General features: G+C 41.0%; 1 protein-coding gene across 2 annotated transcripts; it reads left to right on the top strand.

Annotated features, from left to right (window-relative positions):
• Positions 1-968: 968 nt before the first annotated feature.
• On the top strand, positions 969-19,625 carry plpp1a (phospholipid phosphatase 1a). Of its 2 annotated transcripts, none has more exons than XM_074689860.1 (6): positions 969-1,528; positions 6,729-6,880; positions 8,423-8,703; positions 12,441-12,498; positions 15,834-16,010; positions 18,705-19,625. In XM_074689860.1, exons 1-6 carry the CDS (start codon positions 1,471-1,473, stop codon positions 18,819-18,821), a joined length of 843 nt encoding a protein of 280 aa, XP_074545961.1. In that variant the 5' UTR covers positions 969-1,470; the 3' UTR covers positions 18,822-19,625. The 2 variants fall into 2 exon arrangements, with proteins under 2 accessions (XP_074545961.1, XP_074545960.1); XM_074689859.1 differs by lacking the exon at positions 6,729-6,880 and adding an exon at positions 5,106-5,260.
• Positions 19,626-19,644: the final 19 nt, after the last annotated feature.

Raw genomic sequence — 19,644 nt, 5'->3', positions numbered from 1 at the left:
ACAGCTGGTCACATGACTCAGCAGAGGAAACAATGACTCTCTCCCTCATTAAAGTGCTTATTAGACCCCCTGAACATGCTCAAAAACTCACCAAAATTGGCAGACACATTACAGTCGTCAAACTCTTCAATATAATACCAATCATCCCATAATATTCCCTCTGTCCACATTCTGACACATTAAAGCAGCCATAGCAGCCAGTAGGAATGTCCTAGAGAGATCAAACCAACATCAAAATGTTCATCTCATTAAGACAAACAAATTACTTGCTGACACCCTGACCTTTCCCAGACAGGAAGTTGGCTATTTCTCTTCAGCATAGCACAGGATACGTTGCCATGGTATCAACTGACTCCCTGACATCCCATAATATTCTCTCAGAGCCATTAGGCTTACTTCCACCAATGCACAGCAAAATAGCCCTAACTGGGGCTAGGAATGTCCTAGAGAGATGAAACCACCAACAAAATGTTCGTCTTATTCTGTTGGACACATTGGGGCCAATACCATGATAGTAGGGCAAAACCGGCATGAGCCCCGAGGACCCGTCTAACGCTGCTTGCAGCTTTAATTTTTATTATTATTTGCAAATTGTTTTTTTTATCCAGGTCTTAATCTGTAATTAACAATACAGTACATAATAATACATTATATTTCCCCCCATTTATGATGCTCCTGTGGTCTTTTTTTTTTAACACACATTTACTCGTTCTAACAATTTTACTTAATTATTTGTAGTATTACCTAGTTTAAAATCTTCACTTTTACACTTTACCGTTCATGCATTTTTAGATGTCAGCGACAATGTGACCCAAGTCTCAAAAATGACTTAAAAAAAAAGTAGATAACTGGATTTTCTTTAAATAGAATCGACAATAAAATCCCCGTAAGTTCTTATAAAAGTCTGAATCTACCCCAAGACTAGTGGAGACCTTGAGATTGGGATAAAATCCCATATTTCCGATGCCTCAGCTAGCACGTGAAGGCAGCACCAGCAGGCCCACCGCTGCGCTGTCCCGTGGGGTTTTCCGGGTCTGTCACACAGCTCCTGCGCCACTCATTAACACGAGACAGGTGTCCGTCCAAATGGCCGTCCTACCGTGGGAATAGCGTTTGTAACCACCCTAAAGAAGAACCATGACGGAGGAGAGGACTCGACTCGGCAGCTGTCCTCCGCCAACAAACAACAACAACACGAAGAAGAGCAGCGACTGGACACTGTGTGTCTTCTCATGATAGGTTTAATGTTTTCCTGCGGCCTGGGCGGTCTGTATGCTGCTTTCTGAGGGCGTTGACGTTTTTACTTTGTATATGTGGTACTGTTGTGGTCTTCTGATCTCACTCTATCAGAAATAATCACAACAGCTGCTGCAGCGACGTCCCGAGGAGGAGCATCCCTGGTGTTTATTACAGGAGAGGAGGACACTATCACAAGCCAGGGACTCGACGCAGAGACAGACAAGAGCAAACATGTTCGAGGCGAGAGGAATCCCCTTTGTGCTGCTCGACATAGCCTGCCTGGTTCTTGGTATGTATTAAATACCCTTTTTTTTTTCCTCCACCGACTGCTCTAAGCTCTTTGTTAGCGCTATTTTTATTACTATAAGCCGATTTGTGACTTGATATAATCCTGCTGTTGGGATATTTAACAGCTTGCCATCATGTGAAGGGAGTGGTGAATGTTCAGCAGCCCACGAGTGACATTTACATTTACAATCATTCTACACTTTTTCTGTATTTTCCCCTCTGAGCAAGATTACTAATAACAATGAAATGACTTTGGTTTCATATGCAAAGAAGGGCAACGTCTTTTCAGTCACCCTGTGGGTGCATTATTATGTAATATTCACATGAGGCGTTATAATAACGAAAATACCCATTCATAAACCTTAATGCCTCCTTTTATATCATATCACTACAGTTTTAACTTACTGAGCTGTTATTAACTTTTTTTTAATGCTCTCCGACGACCAAAATTAAAGGTTAACATTTATGCTTTGTTTAACTTTAATTCACAGATTTTCTTGACAAACTGTATTTTATGACACTCTGACACCAAAAGCTGTTTTAAACCCATACACAAGCATTGGCAAGTTGCTCAAGATTGCTTGTTTATGTATAACCATGTGTTTCCTCTTAAACAGGAGGTAAACTGTGCTCAGGTCCGGCCTTTTTCTTTACTTTAAGGCTTTATCTAACATGAAAAATGACTGTTGCAGGTGGTAAAAATGAACAAATGACACATTTTATACTTGAAATTATTAATTGATTTAAGGTTTCTATTATCAAAGTAGAAAAAACGTAAGTTTTTATTCTTTGAAACTCAAATTGTGAAGAGTTAATGCTAAATGATTAGTCTCAGCTCCACCCACAGTCTTCAGCGTAATCTTCGTATTTCCATGCAATGCTAGATAATGTCAGCTTTGACCTTTAGACATATTTTGAGACAAATTTTCATTACTTTGCCAGAGGAGGGGGCAGCAATATACGAGTGCCGTAAAGCACTGCATTAGACTAAGAGGTAGCATGACTGCAATTTGGAGAGCAGAAAAAGCAAACTTGATTATCCTGCCAGTGACGCAGACTATTCGATTATGACCAGGCATGCAGCCTGAGGTTGTTTTTAACGGTCTTACCAGGGCGCATGTGACCTAAAGTGCACATACATGTTGCTAGTTAAGCTTAATTAATGCAGTGAAGTGCATGATGTACAGAAAGACAAGTTAACCAGGTTTCTTCTTTAGTACATTTGATAAAGAGCTGATGTTGAATCCTCAGGAAAGTGTGTGTATTCATGTTAAAGTGTCCACATTTCTCTGTGTGTGTTTGTTTCTCAGCTGTTATATGGATCAGGACATGATAACGTGTAATACGGCTGCAGTTAAAGAGTGACTTGGGACTTTCAGCCTGTTGGCCTGTCTCAGGTTGTGTCTTGACTTTCTGGTGTCTCCAGCTTTTAGACGATCAATATAAGATGAAAGAGCTGAGGGCAGCAGCTCTAAATATGGCAGATGGACGAGAACCAAAATGAAAAAGCTGATTTATAAGAGCGTGTGGGTGAAGGTGTAGCTGCATGTGATATCATCAGGTTTAAATGTGGACAACAGCTCAATAACACACCCTCATTTTTCTGTTTGAATGGAAGAACAAATTAATTTCTGCTTTCTTATGGACCAAATCAAGCAGAGAGGTGTGCGCAGCTCAATATCCAGACTTTGAACTGTCAGAATCTATTATCTTTATTATGGTATTGTATCTGTTAGGAGTGCATTTGTCCACAGCTCTTTTCACACCAAGGTGAGGCATTGCCAACAACAAAAACACCTCAGAAATATCCTTCCTGCTGACAAAACAGACCAAAGTGAACACTAAGGTCGCTGGGAGTCTGTCTTATGTTATGTGATACATTGTGTTGAGCTTGACAGTGCACATTTTCTGAAGCTGTGTTAAAAACTTGCCATTATTTTTATGCTTTTTAAGTGTTCACATGATATTAAAAGACCAAAATCAACAGTGAATTGATCATAAAACAAGTCTTGTGATCAAAGCTAAATTGTACGTTCCACTGACTTTCTTCTTGTCCAAAAACTACTGGAATAGATAGACTGTGAGTGTTGTTACAGAAGTATAACCTCATACAATGGATCACAAGAAAACCCCTGGATTAATATGGAACTGGTTTATAATAAGTCCTGTCTGTCTCTGAGGTTCATGCGTGTTATTGACCTCTGTTATTTTCTCTAACTTTGAAAACATACCCAATAGATAACAGACATTTTAAGCCAAAGGGTATGACACATGTCAGGGAACAGCCAACGTCAACAAAGACTACTTCTTAAAACAAGTATTGTCAGGAAAGCCAAATGTTACGTTTGACTTCTATTGTTGTAGGACTGTGGAAAAGGTTTTACCGCAACACTTTCTGCCCCAATCTGGATTTTTTTTCTGTCTTGATTAGACTAAAATAAACTGTTAATATTGATCCAGTATCTAGTATCTTATGTCTTGGTTGTTGATAGGGACGCATGGTATTATCGGCACATTATTGGTATTGACCGATATTGGCTTAAAAATAAAACATCAGATATCAGCAAACACATCAAATGCAGTCGATTTAATAAACCGACAACATAATGGGCCAGAGATACATATGTTTTTTACACTTTTTGTGATTTTATTTGCACAGTACAGATTCAGTCATCCCATATTTGTCTCCTGTCCAAAGTTGAAGTTAAACTTAGTTCAACTTGAGTTTAAGCAGCAGTCCGTACAATACATGTATCTGAGTCATTTAGGCACATTAACCATTTACCAAAGTAAACCATTTTATCCAATTTGGGTTTCAATCGTTGTACAGTTGCACTTCTTATATGTTCCTTGTGAACACAGGTTACGTTTACTGACAATCAATTGTGAAATTGGTCAGATTTTCCCTGGTTGTTGGTAATGTTATGATTTTGTCAGGAAGAGCATCTTCAGCTTCCAAGTAGGATTTACCTTTTGGATTTTTTTTGTTTGAAAGCAATTGTTATTGATAAATATATACAATTTCATGTATATATTTTTCTTATTTTGCACAAGAAATTAATATTACCTAACAAATGTGATGAGAATATGCATCATAATTAGACACTGATCGACATCAACATTAGATTGGTGATCGGGGATCGACGATCGACCTATCCTTACACGTGAAACTGATCTTGTATACCTCTGGGAAGGTCTGACAGCCAGCCATTGTTGCCTTTTGCTCTGAGACCTAAAACTCAGCACACTTAATTGGTTGTTTGAGTAAAAAAATAAAGATTTTATTGTTTCACAGGTATTGTTCAATGAAGGTATATGCTGCCAGTTGTAAAAAATAAAAATCAGTATCGGCCAAAATTGGTAACTGTATTAAGATGATATGAAAACATAAAAGCCAGTCTCCTTTAACCTGTCAGAAATGTTGTGGTCTCTTAATTTGTAACGTATTTATCAGCAGATGATCATTCACACTATCTGAGAAATGACTGATTTGGTGATCTCGTCACTGTCTCTCAGCAGCACCCTCACACTCTGATTGTTATTGATCATTTTTTAACCTTTGACCCTTCCTTCCACAGGAGGTCTGCCTCTGGCAGCCTTTAACCTGGGTAAGATCCGCCCCTATCAGAGGGGCTTTTTCTGTAACGACGAAAGCATCAAGTACCCTTTCCACCACAGCACAATCACCTCCACAGTGCTCTACACTGTGGGCTTCAGCCTGCCCATTAGCTGCGTAAGTAGGAATCAACGGAGGCGGGTTCACCAACGTCAATTTAACCTCTCTGTAGCTTAGGAGCTGCAGGTGTAGCTGATAACCAGGAGTTGAAATGAAAGGAAGTAATCTACTATAAAACCAACTCATTTCCAGGCAGAGCTTGATGTAAATTCAGAAACGTTAGCTTCCTGTTTGATGAGACAGAAGCTTCAATTATTCAGAAGCTGTTCTGATGCATGTCGACCCGCTATTGAGTCCAGATGGGATCAGGTGAAGCCCTCTGTTCACATGCATCAGCTTTGAGTTCTATAAATGTGAAGGCCGAGGAGGATGTCCACTTCAAATAACTGATACAAAACAGAAGCAGGAAGTTAAATCTTGCCACATACATTACACACTAAATGTAAAACTCAGATTCAACTTCAATTCATTCACTTCAATTCATATTTTTGCACCTTTATGTGCAATTTTAATGCAATCAACCCAAAGTATCATGATTAAACCAGCAGTATCTGTATGGCTAACAATAAACTAATATCAATCCACACTGTTTCTCCCATAAAACCACTTCAGAGCAGGACTTTACTCTTCTTTCCTCAAACATTTTACTGCTAACTATGGCCTGGGCTTTCTCTCTCTGTTGGTAATTATTGCAGCACATGTGCAGGCTGCGTGCTGTGTCTGTCTGTTCCTTAAAATAGCTGGAATGCTCCTGGATCAGAGAGGTTTTTGTTTCTGAGATGGTGTTGGTGGTGCTGGAGGTGGACGGGCCTGAAAGTGCCGCTGGTGTGTGTTTCTGTTCAGTGGTCTCCACTCCCTTTATCTCTCAACTCTGTGTAAGATCTTTAATACGAATGTGAAACACTTTTTTTAATGTTATTATCGTCTGAACTTTATCATTTTTATCACTTTAACCATCGTTGTCCGCTGCCAAAAGAAGAAGAGCTGAGGTTTTAGTCAGAGCTCAAGCGCGAGAAAGAAAAGCTGACCTGAAGTTGAGGTCAGTTTTTTCCATGTCACTGCAAAGTGTGAATCATGTATGTGCGCTTCAGTCATGTGTGTTAGACCAGTGCTGACAGTGATGGCTTTCTGTAAGGATCTACTTGGCTCTAAAACACAACCCATGACACAAATCACGCCTCTCCCTTAAGAAGTAAAAGCACTGAGGTTTTGCACTTGAGTTGGGCTCATTAACCAGCAGCAGAATGTCATTTCTGTGCTTTAAGTTTAACTTTTCGTTATTAACATCCACTTTTTGTTATCTGTCTGGACGCCATGCCGGCACTTTTAACCATTAACATGCACAAGTTTCTTCCTGGAAGCTGGTGGAGGGTGCTGCCGCCTCCATCGCCTTTTTCAGAGGATGCAACCTGGCCGCTGTCTCACACTTTGCACAGACAGGGACACAGTGTTGCATCATGGGTAGACATGATCTTGTAACCTGTACATTTTCCTTGTTTTTTTTCTCTCATTGCTTCTCTGCCAGTTGGACTCCCGTTTGCTATACTCACACTGAGGCACAGTCCTTTCCGCCGAGGCTTTTACTGTAACGATGATTCGATCAAGTACCCGTATAAAGAAGATACCATATCTCATCAGTTGTTAGGAGGTGTTATGATTCCCGTCACAATAATCACTGTAAGTGCACCTGTTGGTTTGCTAACTGTTGGTTTGCTAACTTTCTGTTATCCACTTCTATCTTCCCTTTAATCCATGTTAAGTCCTTTTTTCCTGTTTTGTCTGTGTGGTTTTAACTGATTTCACCAGTCACTAATGCTTTTAATCAGTTTGGTTGTTGCATGTTTCCCCAAGCCTTTGAGAAAAGTTTCACAATAAAATAAAAAGGTGCCTCAGGTCAGACTTTTATTTTGAAATTCACCTGCCCTAGATTCATCTCCAGCTGCAACAGAGAGACACTAGATCCAGCAGATGTGAAACTCTTCACGAGTGACCTCTGTCAGCCCAAGCTGAATGGAATTGAAAAAATGCTAAAGCACTTACTGAGCCCACAAAAGTGACACAAAAACAAGCAGAGCGCCAACTTCCATTTAAGTCCAGGCACAAAAACCTCCTAAAAAAAACATCTTTTCACTGTAAAGAAGATTAGGATCCCCCAGCTTTTTAAGATAACGGCAGCAGTGAACCGTTAAAACAGCTCCTCTGTGGTTGGACCCTCAGGGCCTGTTATCTGCTGGCAGGGTTATGAAACAGACTCATTCAGATGTATTCAGACCAAAACACACCTACCAAAAGGAAAACATGAGTCATTCTTACGACATGTGACATCCACTATGTATGAACACGTGTCAGGAAATCATTTTACTACTAGAAGAAGAAGAAGACTTTCAGATCAAACAAACAAAACTTCCCGATGCCTTTTTCTTTAGAAGTGTTTTGTGTTCTTCACTTAATCAGATTTTATGACCTGAGACTGTCCTCCAATAAGTCAGGTTTTCCCTAACAGAAGTATTATGATATAATCGTTATCATCAGTAAAGTAAAGAGTTTTATATCAAAGCATGTTGTACCACAACTAGTCAAAACGTAAGGTATTGTATCATTAGTTAGGGTTTAATTCCCTCTCATAATGTTTATGTTTTCTGAAGTGGACATCATCCTGTGGCTTTCCCTCATGCATTACAGGCTTCATCTTGATTTTTTTTGGTAGCCTATGTACAAGACAGTTTTTGCTTCAAAGAAAATCCCCAAAACTTAATTCTCTTGCAAGAAATTAAATCAGAATATCAGGATTACTCATGCAACGCCTAGCGATGGTTTAGCCTCGCGTGAAGACAGAAAATGAGGTAAACAGCATCAATCCAACCAGTGGTTTTAAAATTACCCTGGCTCTATCTTCAAAGCTCATTTTAAAAGTCCCTATATCTTTTTTGTCAGGGTTACTTTTTGCCCCAGTTTTCAGTCTTGATGCTAAGCTAGGCTAACAAGCTGCCAGCTGTTGTTGCTTGTCAGTGTAAAAACATTATTAGTCGTGGTTAGTCTTTCATTCATGTCTCATCAATAAAGCAGATGTGTTTCCCCAAAAGTCTTTGATTAATCATGGTTAAACCGAGTAATCCAGGGAGTGTTTCTGACCCAGATGTTGTACTTTTTATTCAGCTGCTTCTTTGTTTTCATTTCTGTACAAACCTCTGACTCTCTACCCTGTCCTCCTCCTTACAGATGATCTTTGGCGAGTGTCTTTTGGTTTATTTAAAGCGCATCAAGTCCAAGTCCTCTTTCGGCAGCTATGTGGCTTCTGTGTACAAAGCCGTTGGTACCTTCCTGTTCGGTGCCGCCATGAGCCAGTCTCTGACTGACATAGCCAAGTATTCTATTGGCCGGCTCAGGCCACACTTCCTGGACGTGTGCAAACCGGATTGGACCAAGATCAACTGTTCCTCAGGGGCTTACATTGAAGACTTCACCTGCACCGGAGACGCAACCATGGCCAACGAGGGCAGGTGGGTCGACTTCTTTAAACCACAGACTCTGAAAGTTTTGATGCCAACAGGGGTAAAGCAAAACTCAACGTAGGCTCACTTCACTTTGGACAAAAGCTTCTGCTAAATGAAACTGTAGAACTTCTTTCAGAGAAACTGGCCTTAAGCCTTTTCTCAGACAGACGCAGGCTGTCTGCCTGTCAGTCAAGTGAGCCACGACCTTATATGGGCAAAAGTCATCATTTTGATTTGAAGAAAAGGAGTTATAGCCCCCTTTGATAGTTTTTGTGAACCAGGTTGAAAACATGTTAATTTTTGATTAAATCGAAGTCTCCAGCAAGCGCTTCCTTTAGCTCCGTTCCGATGACAGTCGAAATGTCCGCTCTCAGTGAGGATAAAATATCCGCTTTCAGGTCCACGGTATCCATTGTTGACTCTGGCCGTGGGGAGGATGGCTTATTGCCGCGGCTAGTAGTTGCTAACGCCGCAGCGTCGCTAGGCCTTGAGCTCGAGTGTCCGTCGTACTTGTATTTACGAAGCTTGGCGTTTGATGCCATGACACACACCGTTACAAACTTGCTGCAGCTTATTTATAATGTTGAAAAATGAGTTTTTTTATACCCAGCTTGTATTAATTGCGTGATAAAATTGTATTTTTACATAGGTAAGGCAGGAGCTTGTCGACGCACGTCTTACTCCATTGACACCTCAACAGCGCCCCCAAAACATGTTCATTTTTGCTGTAAGAATCAAAATTTTATAAATGATGTCTATGGGGTATCCCAGACTTTTGCAGCCAGCCTCTAGTGGACACTTGAAGAACTGCAGTTGTTAGCACTTCCACGTAGGCTTCATAGTTTGAGCCCTGGAGTTACCACTTGGTTTTAACTCCCGTTAAGTAGAATTGCCAAACACCTGTTGTGTCTGGTTTCACAAAGAGAAAGGTTGAAGTCATTCTGTGTAATTTAGAGTAAACTGCTAATCATTTTTTTCACTTATATCTGGCTTTTGGAATACAAATGAAATGAACCAGTTGACAAAATAAACTGTTGATTTATTGATAGCGTGATAAAACACTGGCTCGTGAATATCGAGCCCCCATATTTCAAATGTTAGTGTTGCAGGTCTGACAGGCAAACCTCCTCACTGTGTCAGTCCTGAAGGTGAAATATTGTGAAGAAAATCTTCTGAGTGGTTGTGTAATTGTTGTAAAAACATATGGCCATCCCAGAGTCGAGTTGTGCAACATTTCATCTGTAGTTAGTATCTGGCTACACATGGATGACATGAGGCTGTGTTTTTAGCAGAATGCGTTGGCAGCACGCAACAGCAGAGCTTGGGTAACATCGCAGGAATGTAAAGCTTGTTTTGATTAAGGTCTGTGTGCGTTATCGGCCGTGAGCAGAGGGAAGTACAGAGGGAGGAGAGGATATCCACTTCTCGTTTTGTCGTAGGGACAGCCAGCGGGAATAGAGGTAATAATAGAAGCAGAGGCCTGGATAGTGACATCAGCTGTGCAGATTTTAAAGAACGCCTCTTTATGAGCCAAAAGGAGCTCTTCTATCTGCTCAGCTACCTAAAGGCTGTGACTCTCTGAGGCTCAAATCTTTTCCTTCAAGTCCTGAAGCCGAGTGGAAATGTTCCCACTTACCCTCCCAGTTATCTACTGAATATCTCCCAGGGTGTGGCGCATACTTCATGATAATTCCATGAGACTTGATACCACGCTGCCATCTGAAGCAGCTTATTGAGGCAACGATTCATCAGCTGTTCAGAAGAATCAAAGATGCTGAGCTGATTTCATTCATGGAGTTTGCACACTTCCTTTCTTTTCTGCACACATCTGGACAAAATTTAAAACTCTTAAAGCAATTAATTTCTTTCCGAAGTTTCTGGAAAGTAGAAGTTTTTCAGCTCTCCATGTTGCTTGTGTTTTTGTTTTATTGCTGTTTACTGTTATGCACCAAAATCACAGACAAATCCTCCAAATATAAATATACAAACAAAGTCAGTATCAATTCTGATTCTTTTTCTAAGATCTTTTTAAAGAAACTTCAAAGCATGGCATGTTTCCACTGTGGCCTTCTTGTCAGTGTTATTCTTAATAAGCGCAGCAGAAGAGGAAAGGGCTCAGCAGGAAAACCTGAGCCGGATCATGTTTCTGTAACATGATCCCTCCATGGCTAACCCTCCTGCAAGAGGAGGCCCGCTATCAGAGTGGACAGTGTGTGTTTGCTTCATAAGAACAGAGATAAGTTGATTCAAATGAGGTTCCTTGTACGGTTGTGGTTCATCAGGAACAAATTTAACTTCCAACAACTGGATGTTGTTTATGTAGAATGAGTGGAGGCTTCAGGGGGTCTGAGCAAAATGAATAATTGATGCAGCAGAGAACATGAAAAGGTCTCTGAACCTGTTGAAAGAACAGAGAACATCTGTCTCCTTTTCTTTTTGTTTCATGTTGTAAAAGATTTTACAGCCTCTTTAACAGCTCTGTGAGGTGGAGGTAAACACAGCTAATCATTAACAGAATGCTAACATAATTTATAATTTGAAGCAGATACAGTGTTGTAAAGTTACCCGTCTTAAAGAGGGAGTGTTCTGCTTTCTCATATTATAAACACATGAAGTAACAACGCTGGATGTTCAGACTAAACATGTGCAGATTGTCAAACCTCTTCATATTCATGTGTCGTAGAAATCCCTCAATCTGATCAAACCTTAGATTTTAAAAAGATGATGAGGTCATCACATAAGGATCTCCTGACTGGATCATGACACTTTGGAGGGGTGGGCCTCAAACACCAAGAGTTGCTCATAGTTCCGCTCCTGGCCAATCAGAGTGAAGGGGGTTTATAGAGCAGAGCCTTAAAGAGACATCTTCTAAAACAAAAGCTGAAATAAAGATTTTCTGCCTACCTTTGCTACTACAGGGGGGGAAAGGGACAGACTGAAGACTTAAAGAGGGGGCACAATAGCCCCTCTTTAAGTTTTTTAGCATGCTAGAATTTGCTAATTACCTCTATACCCACAGGATTGCTATTAATTTTACAGGCTGTTGGACTTCAATCAAATTACCTATGCCATTGAAATTATGTTAATACATTTCATCACGCATTGACCTTATCTTGATTCTAAACAGGAGGTTATCTCATCCTCATGGGACTGTAAATCTTAAAAGAAGTGTTGTTATTTCCAGAGCTAGCTTCATCAAAATATACTGCCAGACTTGTAAATTGAGTTTACTGCTGTTTATCTCTCAGTATTCAGGTTATTTTTTCAGTAATTCAACATGTGAGATACACATCTGATCACCTCTCCTCTTGTTTACTCTGTAAAGTCTTCGGCCCCTCAGCCACAAGTGTAACCCAAATAAACATGGTTACAGTATAAATAATCAGTGTGTGCATTCATGGTTTCTGTGGATGTGCTCCAGACAACAGCATTAAACATAGCTCTGCTGTTTTAAACAGGAAGTAACCACAGCAGGAGGGGCTGCAAGGGTGGTTTCTTTTATAGCTGCTGTCTAACACGCTGTTGAACAATTCAACATCACTTCTCTGAAACACTCGCATGCCCTTGAATATCATTACCGGCTCAAATATAGGTCTTCCTAGAAGAGGAAGTGTGTGTTGTTGTGGTTTTAGACTCTGTATTGTCTGATTCAACGGACACGACCGGTTGTATCTGACAGGTTTGTTCCGTTTGTCTTCTAACAATGAACAAAGTGTTGAGTCATGTTTTTGTCTTCCTTTCAGGCTTTCCTTCTACTCCGGCCACTCCTCTTTCTCCATGTACTGTATGCTGTTCCTGGCTGTAAGTATACACTCAGTCCTCAGATCAGATGTTATTGTTTACTGGTAAATTGATTTGACAACAAGCTGTAAAGGGACAATTCATGCATTTTGAAACACCTTTATAAGTTTTTCTGCTCTTACATTTTAAGTCAAGTTTCTTGGTTTGATGGTTAAACTGATATGACAGCAGAGAGAAGTGGTGTAAAAGTACGTAAATAGGTTTTTTCTCTATACATCTTAGCAGGTTAGCTTAGCGGAGCATTAAGTTGTGAAATTTGGTTTCATTTTGTAGCGATGGTGGACACTGGAGCTGGACTGTCAAAAAGGAGGCTAAAGGCTAACACAGAGGCTAATCTGTTTGTGCTAATGTTCATTCCAACCCACAGTCAGCAGTTATTCTGCAGTGGTTTGTTCAAACTTGAGATTCTTTCAATAAAATGAAGAGTGAGGTTATGTTAGCTCTGCTTGGTAGATGACTAGCAGGACTTAGCTAACCAGGATTCACTTAAGTTACACATTACGCATCTCTTAGCACTAGGCTGTGAGTAGCATTAACTATAGCAGCAACTAAACTAAGATACAAACTAGGTTTACAAACTAATATTATTGTCACATTTTGAAAAATTTTGTAACAACAAATAATTACATTACCTTGTCACTTTGTATCCAGTAAAAAGTTGTCTTAATCAAAGAAAAGGAGTTTTAAAAAGATCTGCTCTTAATTTGTTCACTTTAAAACAAATGCACATTATGGCAACATAGACTGTGTAAAAAATGGATGTAGTCTTCCTGATGTCACCCGTCTGTTTTTTAAACGGAAGATAAAGCAAATTGGGAATCGCGGCCATGTTGGAAGTTGCAAGGGATTTGCGTACAGCTATAGGGCGCCTGTCAGTCATGTGTGCCTCTGATTGGTCACATCTGCACGATAGTAGGTGCGAGTGCTCATGGGAAACAGAGTCTTTATCTCGGAAAAATACTAGCTTTTCCAGATACTCCGCACAGCTCCTTTAATGAACTTTGTATAAGTAAACAGTTACCTTTGAGATGGGGATCACCTCCTTTACAACTAGAAGTGAAAAGATTTTCCAGTGCTCCTTTCATATCACTTCACGTTTATCTAACGGACTGTTAATAGCAGGGATCTCAACCTCGTGCCATGGAGGGCCAAGAGGCTGCAGGTTTTCTTTCCAACTAAAAACTTCACCAGCTGATTTCACTGATTACCCCACCTTCAAGCAGCGAGCAGGGACTAATCAGTGAAACCAGCTGGTGGAGTTTTTGGTTGGAATGAAAACCTGCAGCCTCTTAGCCCTCCATGGCACGAGTTTGAGATCCCTGGTTTTAAGTGTTGTTGTGTTGCAGTTTTAATGCTGGCTCATCTGTGCAGGTATGAGCACCTGAAACTGAGTGCTACCTGTAGGGATAGGTACCGAGTTAGGTACTTTTAAAGGTACAGACTGAACTCTGTCAAAAGTACCAGGTACCGATTCATGTAAAATCAAAAGGTACCATGTTTAGATTAGAGCCCGACCAATATGGGATTTTTGGGGCAAAAATAAAAAGATATCCGATATATCGGCTGATATATATAATAAATTCATTGATATACACTGGATATATACTGTATATGAACACAAATTATTATAACACCCATATGATTTAAGACAGAGACAGAACACTATTAAATTAAAGAAGTCAAACTTTAAACACAGTAAGTAGAAAAAAAAGTCAAACTGTAAACACACAATGAGCAACTTATACGACGCTAAAATACCGTGTTAGAGTCTCCCATTAGATAATGGTGGACGTGTGAAATAACAGTACCATTTATCTCTGTTTATCTCACAAAAAAGCAGCAACGTGACGTTAAAACGTCATTCCATAGTCTTACATGACATAATGGTGGAGGGGGCGGGCAGTGTGCAGCCCAACACGCAGACACACAGGAGCAGGAGTGACAGAATCTCTATGGAGCAAAAATTTTTAGAATCGGCTACATTTTGGCCGATGTTGATTAATCGGTGACAGGCATAATTGGCCCGATTAATCGACCTGACCGATTAATCAGTTGGGCTCTAGTTTAGATACCTAAATGCACACTTGTGACCGTGAGGGAGTGGAAGAGTAGGCAATTTTCCATGCAGGACATGAACACATCATTGCCGTACCGTTGAGTACCGGTACCAATTGCCAGTACTGTATAGTTTCAAATGTGAAAGGTACCCATCCCAAGCTGCAATAAGCAGAAAAAAGAAGACAAACAGCAATAATGCCATGCATTGTGGGAAACAGTTGACTATCCAGATGCATACAGGCAATTTTTCCCAGATCAGGACATCTGGGAATTTTTGCCTTACAGCATATATTTTGTTCACATACTAAATATACTTTAACCTAATCAGCTTCTCCTGGTATGATAAGGCAGTTTGGAAAACAGCCATTGATCTTGGTCATTTTCCTCTATTTGGGTCACGGTTTTTTATTAAAGGGTTTGTGGGTCCCAAAGCAAGACCACTTAAGAACCAATGATTTAGGCTAAAGGACTTCTTCATTAGCTTAGCATGAAGAGCAGAGTTCTGTCTGTAAGCTTTTCCTCTCTTTAAGATGATGTAAGTGTTCTCAGCCAACTCCTCTGAGTCTCCACCCTAAAATAAACAAACAGATAAATTAAAATTCCCCTATCAACACTGATAGCCTTATTATCAGTGTCACTGTTCTCCTCAGAGATCTTTGTGTCCCCTTCTGTTTGTTCTGAGCCCAGTCCTGATAAACTTCATAAGCTGCTGATTCATTTATTCATCTCCAGCAGATATAAATAGACTCAGGGACAAAGTCCTGGCGCCAAAAGAAAGCTCTCCCCTCTCTGTATGGAGGGAAAGATACAGCAGCTGACTTTGACACAGTTGTGTCCAAACTCCAGAGATACTGATTAAATATAACAGCATGAGCATCAGAAACAGTTTGTGAAGAAAGGAAACATGGATCTGTTACGTCTCCTTATATAATGCCAGACACACCCGGTTTATAATACAAACAAAATGTTCGTGTGTGACCCTCAGAAACATGACGCTCAGATGATCAAAGGTTCTCCATGACAGCTCATTCTGAAGAAGTGCTCTGATGTTAAACTTTGATTATTTATTTCCCAGCTTCAACAAACACTTGAATGAATTGTAGAGCTCGTAACATGGGCTATAAAAAGCAGGATGTTTGTTTTGCTTCCTGCGTGTGCGTGCACAGATTTGTGTTTGTTGCACATGGAAATGCTCTGAGTCATCTGCAAATCTCTGCCACTCATTTTCCTGCTCCATTGACGCCATGCCGTGCCCCTTTTTTTTATTTCCTCCTCAGCTCTACCTGCAGGCTCGACTCCAGGCTGACTGGGCACGGCTGCTGAGACCCACAATCCAGTTTTTCCTGATTGCTGCCACGGTGTACACAGGATTGTCGAGGGTGTCTGACTATAAACACCACTGGAGTGACGTGCTGGCTGGACTCCTGCAGGGCGCTCTCATGGCGCTCCTGGTGGTAAGTAACAAGTCTGAATATTTACATTCAACATGTCAGGTTGATTTTTTTCAGAGACAGAAAAATCAAACTTTATTTAAATCTCCTCCAAAACAGTTTTGAAGCAGACTGCAGCTCAATTTGTTTTTGACAAAACCACTGAACCTGCCGTCAGTTACTACGTCTCAGCGATGTGTTTGAGCCTGTACCTTATAAATACCTCAGATTTCTCCGTTCTTTAAGCTTCACAATCAACTTATAAGAAAGTGAAGTTATTATTGGGCTTTACTTTAACTGAGTCCTGTTTCTCATTTGCTGCAAAGACAAAACTCGTTCCTGTGACGTTCATGCCTCTGATTGATGATGCTGATGTTTTATTTATGCATGCTTCAGCTCAGAGCCTTCCTTCTCTGGATACGCTGTACCGTGGAGCTCTGAGGTTCATTACCAATCTGAAGTCTGTAACTCATCACTGCTCCCTGTATGCTTGAGTTGGCTGGCCTGCACTGTAGACTAAATCACAGCGTGTCCTTATTTACCAGGCCATTCTTAATTTGCTTTCCTCTTATTTATGTTTTTAGAAAAATGCTGGAAGCTGCAGTGTTTGCTCTGTAATCCTGTCACTTAACTTGAAATGCAGAAATAAGTTAAAGGTTTTGAAATCTGCAACAGGAGGATTCTAGTCTAAGTGAGCTGCACTCTTTAAACGTTTTTAAAGCAGACTCAGTGAGCTTGTAGATGTTTGACTGATGACTTTCTGTCATGTGATCTCAGGTATGTTGACATGTTTTTTTTTAGTTCTGTTTGTCTGAACATGCTGCTGCTGGTCTCAGCCAGGAAACTCTTGTAAATCAGATTTTTACGCTACAAGACTGAACATTTCTGTGCAGGTACTCTATTATTGTGCTTGAAGCTGTTTACGATAATTTAAAGAGTTGAAACACCTTCAAGGAGCTGAACTTTTGGAGATACAATGACCAAGCTATCCAGCCATCAGACACTGGGTTTTATGGAAGTTGCTCAAAAACTTATGCTCGCACATTTTTTACTGCTTCAAATGCAAAAACCTTGATCCCAAAACGATCACTTTATGCTGCACGTACACCTGATCACAGTTTTAAGACCAGTTGAAGGTTGCAAGAATTTACATTTTGCACTGTGAGATCTTAAAAAAGTTCTGAGCAAAGTTTTAAAATGCAAAAAAAGAAAAAAATGGTAGTGAGACAACAAAATATCCAGCAAGCAATTTGTCGAAAACAGCAAGTTTGAAAAAAGGACTCGGTAACGAGGAGCTCCACCATTCTTGTTGTTGCTTGATTTGGGTGTTTCCAGGAGGCTGTGTGAACGTTGCTCCAAGTGGTGAAGACGACTTCATGGAGAATCATCCACTGTCTGAACTGACGTCCATTTCTGTAAAGGTCCCTCTCCATCCATCCCCAAATGTTGTCAGAGTGATTTAGATCAGGGGAACATCAGGATGGTCCAAAGAGTGAGCTGATTCCTCTGGAAGAAGTCCTTTGTCAGGCGCCCATTGTGACCTGCAGCGTTGTCCTGTTGAAAAACCCAGTCATTCCCACACAGACCAGGGCCCTCAGTCATGAAGGAGGCCCCCTGCAACATCTCCACAGAGCCAGCCGCCGTTTGACGCCCCTGACCAACCTGAAGCTCCATTGGTCCATTGAAGGAAAAAGCCCCTGATCATGATGGCGCCCCCTCCACTGTGCCGCCGTGAAAACATCTCCAGTGGGATCTCCTGGTCATGTCAGTAACGTTGAAGCCATCAGGACGTCAAGGTTCAGTTTTTTCTCCTCAGAGAATCAAACTTTCTTCACCTTTCAGTGTCCCATGTTTGCTGCTCTCTTAAAAAGTCTAAACAGTGAGTTTGTGGCGTTGAAGGAGACTAGGACTCTGAAGACGTGTTTTGTTCTTAAAGCTCTTCTCTCTCAGATGGCGTCTGATGGTTGGGCTGCAGTCGGCTCCAGTAACAACCTTCATTTGGGTCCGGGATCGTCCATCTTCAAGGATAGTCAATCAAATCCTTGGGCTCATCGCTTATAAAATGTTTTTGGGTCTACCTCTGGACTTTTTTGATCCATAACCCTCAGGATCTTTGAAGAAAAATTCAAATGTCTGTCTTACTGCGTCCAACCTCTGAGGTGATGGCATGTTGTGATAGACCTTGCTTTCTCATTTCAACAATATGACCATGTTCAAAGAGAGAAAGTTTTTTTGCCTTTGTCATCAGGAGGTCATGACAGAGTGAATACCTGACAGAAAATCCCACTGATTCCACATTTTTGTGCAGATTTTGTCTTTTAAAGGCTGTGCTCTTAAACTTTTGATCCACAGAGGGACAAACTGTTTCATTTTGTTGTTTTCAATAAACTGTGTCCTCTTTTTTTTTTGTTTCTCACATCTGTTTCTTCTTTTTGCATTTTGAAACTCTACTTAAAATCTTTTTAAGATCCTACAGTGCAAAATTTAAATTCTTGCAATTTTCCAACTGGTCTTAAAACTTTGATAGAGTGTATATCCAAACCATGAACAGGTGCCACTGTAACTAGATAACCAATGATGTTCACTCCCCAGTCAGTGCTCATTTTATGCCTTTTTTCCCCCAACTTTGAAACAAATTTGTTCAAGTGTTGAAATGTTCCTCTGAAACTGCCTGAATGATACATGGTCTCACGTTTTCCCCTTTTCCTTGTCTTGCAGGTTTTCTTTGTGTCCGACTTTTTCAAGCCCCGTGTGGTCCCCCGTCAGGAAGCAGACATCCCACACACGACCCTACAGGAGACCCCGACAAATGGAAACTGTGAGAGTCCAAACTAAGCTACAGGAAAGATGGAGGACAAACTCTGCTCTGTCCAAGCGCACACCCAGGATCCCTGCAGTCTAGCCTTTTCATCAAGTTTCACTCAACACTCCTGCATGGATTACAGCAAACTAGACTAAAGGAAGCTCGTGGAAGACTTTACACCCCAAAAAAAGTTCACCTCAGGCCTGTTAAGATGTTCAGACTTTAAATTTTAGGATATTTGCTTTGTTCCAGTTCCCCTGCTGAAGGAAAGTGTCAAAGACTTTTAAGAAGTGAGATGGACACGAGTTGAAGGATGGACATTCTGAGACGACGGGAACCAACAAATTATTAATGTTTGTGTCTACTGAGCTGGTGGGAAGACTTGCCTGCATGTGCCCACTAAAGGGTCTGACCACTTCAAGGAGGAAGAGGAGGGTTGGAAACCTGTGAATGTAACCTCGCTTTGTGCTATTTCCTGACCTGGAGTCAGGCCGCTCAGGGATCGGGTTCAGGGTCAGTTTGAAGGAGGCGAGTCTCAGCGCTCTGCTGCCTTGATGTGTGGTTTTCATTAAAAGGGCTAATTTGAAAGAGGAACGTTTGCTCCTGAAGACGAGGGTGCTGCAACCTGAAGCTGATCTCACCCTGAGCTGCCGACGCCAGGTCAACGCCGCTGCCGCCTTATTCTCCAACTGTCTAACCTGGATGTGAAGAAGGAAGACGCTCCGCTCTCCTCACATCTGGTTAGAAAGTTGGAGAGTTTCCAGCTGTGAGTTGAAGTCCATCGTTGCCTTTGCTGGACTGCTCCTGCTGCTATCAGCTCCCTGTGTATCTAAGAACTAATATAAACATCAAGTG

The sequence above is a fragment of the Halichoeres trimaculatus genome, unplaced genomic scaffold (assembly GCF_033239565.1).
Source record: "Halichoeres trimaculatus isolate MK-OKI-2021-1 unplaced genomic scaffold, fHalTri1.1 fHalTri1_scaffold_16, whole genome shotgun sequence".
Taxonomy (NCBI): Eukaryota; Metazoa; Chordata; class Actinopteri; order Labriformes; family Labridae; genus Halichoeres; species Halichoeres trimaculatus.
Note: the sequence above shows the minus strand (reverse complement) of the source record. Positions and strands in the feature narration are given on the sequence as shown.

Excerpts from the sequence above, each read along its gene's own strand:
- plpp1a (XM_074689859.1), top strand. The coding sequence starts at position 1,471 with ATGTTCGAGGCGAGAGGAATCCCCTTTGTGCTGCTCGACATAGCCTGC. Across the intron at positions 8,704-12,440 it reads ACCATGGCCAACGAGGGCAG|GCTTTCCTTCTACTCCGGCC; the intron begins GTGGGTCGACTT and ends TCTTCCTTTCAG. Across the intron at positions 16,011-18,704 it reads CTCTCATGGCGCTCCTGGTG|GTTTTCTTTGTGTCCGACTT; the intron begins GTAAGTAACAAG and ends CTTGTCTTGCAG.